The 5,557-nt window shown below is 49.8% G+C and overlaps 1 protein-coding gene across 1 annotated transcript; it reads left to right on the forward strand.

The window, feature by feature from the left end:
• Nucleotides 1-461: 461 nt before the first annotated feature.
• On the forward strand, nucleotides 462-1,061 carry LOC135405004 (gastrula zinc finger protein XlCGF49.1-like). Its single transcript, XM_064639725.1, has one exon. It carries the CDS (start codon nucleotides 462-464, stop codon nucleotides 1,059-1,061), a length of 600 nt encoding a protein of 199 aa, XP_064495795.1.
• Nucleotides 1,062-5,557: the final 4,496 nt, after the last annotated feature.

The raw sequence follows: 5,557 nt of genomic DNA on the forward strand, positions 1-5,557 counted from the left end.
AGCCCAGCATGGCCCCGGCTGCAGGACAACCCCGCTGGCGCCGCCGTCCTGCCGGGGCCGGAGTTGGGGGGATGTCCTTGGCCTTCCCTGTGGGCCGGAGGCAAATCCCCTCCCTGTCCTTCTTGCTTCCTGCCCCAGGCCCCGAGCTGAGGATGGAGAGCCCGGAGGACAAATCCCCCCGTGAGACCCTGGTGGGAGAGGCCGTTTTGAAGGGCTCCACGGTGCAGGAAGGCAGCGGGGAGGAAAAGGGCCGGAGATCCCCCCGCAGGAGGGGCTCCAAAGCCATCCCAGGGTGCTCTGAGGAGGAAAGAGCCAGCCTGTGCCAGGAAGGCGGCTGGAGCTTGAGCCAGAGCTCTGAGCTGGTGGTCCCTGAGCAGCCTCCCAGCAGAGAGAAGCCCTTCAGGTGCTTGGAATGTGGGAAGAGCTTCAGTCAGAGCTCTCACGTGCTCCGACACCAGGACATGCACACTGGGGCACGTCCCTACACGTGTGGAGAATGTGGGAAGAGCTTCAGCCAGAACTACCACCTCCGCACCCACCAGCGCATCCACAGCGGGGAACGGCCCTACAAGTGTGAGGAATGTGGGAAGAGCTTCAGCCGGAGGTACCACCTCTGCACCCACCAGCGCATCCACAGTGGGGAACGGCCGTACACATGTGAGGAATGTGGGAAGAGCTTCAACCGGAGCTTTCACCTTCGTTCCCACCAGCACATCCACACTGGAGAATGTCCTTACACATGTAGGGAATGTGGGAAGAGCTTCAGTCACAGCTCCACCCTCCGCAAACACCTTCGCATCCACACTGGGGAACGGCCCTACAAGTGCTTGGACTGTGGGAAGAGGTTTCCAACCAGGGGGAATCTCTACACGCATGAGCGGACGCACACGGCTGAGAGGCCCTTCTGCTGCATCGACTGCGGGAAACGGTTCAAGGAGAAATCCCATCTTGTCACCCACCGGCGCATCCACACCGGGGAGAGGCCCTACAAGTGTGGGGAGTGTGGGAAGAGATTCACCCAGATCGGTGTCTTGACCAAACACCAATGGACCCACCAGTAAGGGAAGCCCTACCAGTGCCCCGACTGCAGGAAGAGCTTCGGCCGCTGCTTCCACCCCTAATGAAGCCCCTGGTGTTGAGGCAACCCCTGGAGTCCAGTGACTGTCAGTCCATCCCTTTTGACCACAAAGGGCCAGTCCCCTTTAACAGAGGCACGTTCTTCCAACAGAACCCTTCTTGGGGGGTGTGTGGAGATTCCTGCCTTGGCTGGGGACCCCCCAAGGTCACTGCTGGAGGTTGAGAGCAGAGATCTCTTCACAAGCATTGGTCTGTGGGAGTCCCATCCATCTCCAATTAAGAATTATTGCTTTGTGCCAGCTTGAGTAGAATTGCTTCAACAATTGCTTTAGTGTAGAACACTGTCCTATCTTATCCTGTACTCCTGGTAGTTTTAGTGTTTCTATTGTGCAGTAAATAATTCTGATGAAGATTTTTTGTCTGGTCATTTGGAACCCTAAATAAATCAATAGATTTGATTTGCCATCATTAAAACCTTGGGGACAAAAGTGGTTCACTTACACCTCTCTAATTTCTCTAAACTGAAACTGTTGTTTCAGTTGTCCCAAGGCTGAGATTGGATCCAGCAGCCTCCAGAACCCCAGAGTAAGTTGGGAGCTCAGGGGGGCCACCACCCATTGCCAACTCCCCTGTGCCCAAAGACCCCCATGGGGCCATCAGGCCTGCCAGACCACCTCCCCTTTTCCACCCTTCTCCCTGTTCCTCCCACTTTCCCATTGTCCCCTCAGTCTCCAATTTTCCACCTGAACAGTTTTGGGGGCCCAACCCCCACTTTTTGCCCCCTCTCCTGTGGGTGCTGAAGGAGAAAATGAGGCTGCACACACAGAGTTCCATTACGGGACTTGTCCGCCCATCTTTCCAGCATCCCCCTTTCATTGGGGTTCCTTTGGAAGCAGCGCCTGGGCTTTGTCTTTTAGTCCACTGGAATTCCCAGCATGGCCCCAAAGCAGTGCCCTGATCCCACACATTCCCCTCCCCTCATGTGCTGGCTGTGTTCAGCCACCAGACAAAAACACAGGCTACCATGCAGAGCGTTCCAGGTGGTTTCCACTTTGGCAAACAGCACTCTCTGGATGGAAAACACCAGTCAAGGCCAAAACACTCCTTGTTGATCTGAATTAACTGAGAGCAGCAGCTCCTGCCTTAACTTTTTCCCATAAAAATTCTCAGGGTTCCTTTGCTTCCAGGAGGCCCCACATGTCACAATGGCCCCTGGATTCCATGAGCTTCCACAGTCTCCAAAGGTTCCTTTAGTTCCATGAGGCCCTGCAGTCCCAAAATGCCCTTTGGATTCTCGGAGATTTCCCACTGTCCCAGGGTCCCTTGTGCTTCAGAAGGAGCTGCAGTAGGACAGTGGCCCCTTGGTTCCGTGAGCTCTGCAGTGTTCCAGGAATCCTTGGGTTCCAGGAGAGCCTGCAGTTTCACAAGGAGCACTTGAATGCAGGAGGTTCTGCAGGGTCCCAATGGCCCCGGGATTCTGGGAGGTTCAGAAATATCTCAGGGCTCCCTTGGTTCCAGGAGGACACACATGTCACCAGGAACCCTTGGTTGCAGGAGGTTCGACAGTGTCCCAGAATTCCTTTGATTTCATGTGGTCCTGCATTATCCCAGAATATGATGGATATCACATCTCCTCATAGGGGAGATATGATGTCACAGGAAGGATGTGATGTCACAAGGTAGGCGTGCTGTCATAGGGGAGATGTGATGTCATATGGTGGCTGTGATGTCATAGGGGACATGTGATGTCACATGAAGGATGTGATGTCACGGGCAGGTGCGACGTGTCAGGTAGGGTGTGATGTCATATGATGGATGTGACGTCATAAGAGAGATGTGATGCCATATGGTTGTGATGTCATATGGGAGATGTGATGTCACAGGAGGGGGTGTGATGTCATATGCAAACTGTGATGTCACAAGAAAAATGTGATGTAACAGGGAGGATGTGATGTCACGGGGGGGCTGAGATGTCATGGGGACGATGTGATGTCACAGGGCATGCCATGATGTCAAAGGGAGGATATGATATCTCAGGAGATGTGTGATGTCATATGATGGATGTGACATCATAGGGAAGCCTTGATGACACAGGGATGATATGATGTCACAGGGCAGGATGTGACATCACAGGGATGATATGATATCACAGGAGAGATGTGATGTGACAAGAAAGATGTGGTGTCATAGGGGAGCTGTGATGTCATGTGGAGGTGTGATGTTATATGATGATTGTGAAGTCATAGGGGAGGATGTAATGTCACCGGAAGGGTGTGATGTCACAGGGGAGGACCTGATGTCACAGGGAGGATGTGATGTCACAGGGATTATATGAGACCACATTAGAGATGTGACGTCATATGATGGAATGTGACATCATAAAGGAGTTTTTATGGCATGCGGAGGACGTGACGTCACAGGGATGATAGGAGATCGTAGGAGAGGTGTGATGTCATATGATGGATGTGATGTCATAGAGGGGCCTTAATGTCGCAAAAAGAATGTGATGTCACAGGGAGGATGTGATGTCACAAGAAGGATGTGATGTCACAGGGAGGATGCGATGTCACAGGCAAGCATGGGATGTCACAGGGAGGTGGTGATGTCACGGGGATGATATAAGATACAGGAAGGATGTGATGTCACAGCAGAGCTGTGATGCCACAGGGACAATGTGATGTCACAGGGGAGGATGAGACGTCACAGGGATGATATGGTATCACAGGAGAGATGTGATGTCATATGATGGATGTGACATCATAGAGGAGCCTTGATATCACAACAAGGATGCGATGTCCTGGGGAGGATGTGATGTCACAGGGCAGATGTGATGTCACAGGGGAGGACATGATGTCATAGAGGGGATGTGGTGTCATGGGGAGGATGTGATGTCATAAGGTAGGTGTGATGTCACAGGAAGGATGTGACATCACTGAGAGCATGTGATGTCATAGAGGAGTGACACATCCCCCCCACCTTGCTCCAGCTTAAGCCCTGGAATTTGTTTCCCTTGGATTCAAGTTCAGGCTCTTTTATTTCCATGGATGTCTAGAGATGAGTTAAGGGGAGCTCAGACCTTTTGGTGAGGAAGGAGTTGTTTACTCTGGAGCATTTGAACTCAGCCTTTGTTCCTGGTTTCTTCCCACTCTTTCAGAGCAGTTCATTTCCCAGGGTGAAAGCTCTGATTCCCCAGCACAGTCAGGTTCTCCTGAGCTCAGGATCTTTCACTGGTCTCAGGTACCGCATCGCCCCGGCCGCAGCGGCGCAGAGGCTGCTCGGGAGGTGACAGTGTGCTAGAGGGAGATGCCCACTCACTGTCCTTACTGCCTGCACAGCGCAGGGCTGGGGGGAATTGAGCCAGGCAGGAAAAGGGAATGGCGGCGATCGCACGGTGCTGAAATGAGACGGGAAGTAGCAAACAGCCTGGCTGGGGGGAGCACAGTTTGGGAAGGGGGCGCAGGGAAAACCCACTGTGATGTTCTGGGGTAAATAACAGAAAATAAACAGAGGAGGGTCCCCTTTCAGATATGGTTTATAGATCAGTGCACTGTGTATAGTGTAAGATAGCTTCAGAAATGTAAGAATGCAGTTTCTACAGCTTTTACTACAGTGACATGTTTTTTATAAAATATGTAAAGAGGTAATAAGTTGGGTGTTAGGTTGGGCTTTCTTTGGTCTGGGTTTTGGTTTTTTTTTTTTTTTTTGGTGAATGCTTTGTCCCCTCCAACCTCCCCAAAGGAGCTTTCTTGAATGTACCTTCTTACAGCTAATTTGAAGGATTAGTTTAGATAAGCCTCTTAGAGGCTTATTTCATTTAAATGAAATCGGGGCACATGTCTTTTTGGCTCTGGTGCAAGATTCAAACTAATTTTTTTCTTCCTCTTTGGCTCAATTAAAAGCCATCTTAAAACACTCCCAGTATATTGTGTGAGTGCAGGGCTTGAGATTGAATGTATGGGATTGAATGGACACAGATAGAACTAACATTCAGAAACATATCTGCTTCAATTAACAAACCCCACAGTTTGACACATTAATAATATTCATAGTAATTGTGATTTGACTATATATTGTGACATGCATATGCACATGTGAGCATAAGGACATATGAAATAGGTATTGTAGTTTCTGCAGTTCTTGTGTTATGGGTGAGGGGAGAGAGGATTCGAGCTAAAAATTGTCTGAACATTTTGAGAGTGCAGAGACATCTGTCTGACCATCACTAGGTATGCTTTGATTTTCAGGGAGAGCATGTTAAAGAATGCAATAACTTAAAGCCAGCTGCACTCTTGAATTTTTGCTCTTTCAGCAATAACAATAGCACTAATAATTACTAATAGTTAATGAGCTAACAGATGCAATAACTATATCTGGCCATTTTGAGATATATGTTGGTTTAATAATTTTAAAATGATCATTACGTTCATAACAGGAAATGTCCCTTAACCTCTGATTAAAATGTAACATTGACTAAAGGATT

This window comes from Pseudopipra pipra, chromosome W, assembly GCF_036250125.1.
Source record: "Pseudopipra pipra isolate bDixPip1 chromosome W, bDixPip1.hap1, whole genome shotgun sequence".
In the NCBI taxonomy this organism is placed as follows: Eukaryota; Metazoa; Chordata; class Aves; order Passeriformes; family Pipridae; genus Pseudopipra; species Pseudopipra pipra.

Coding starts and splice junctions, on each gene's coding strand:
- LOC135405004 (XM_064639725.1), top strand. CDS start 462: ATGCACACTGGGGCACGTCCCTACACGTGTGGAGAATGTGGGAAGAGC.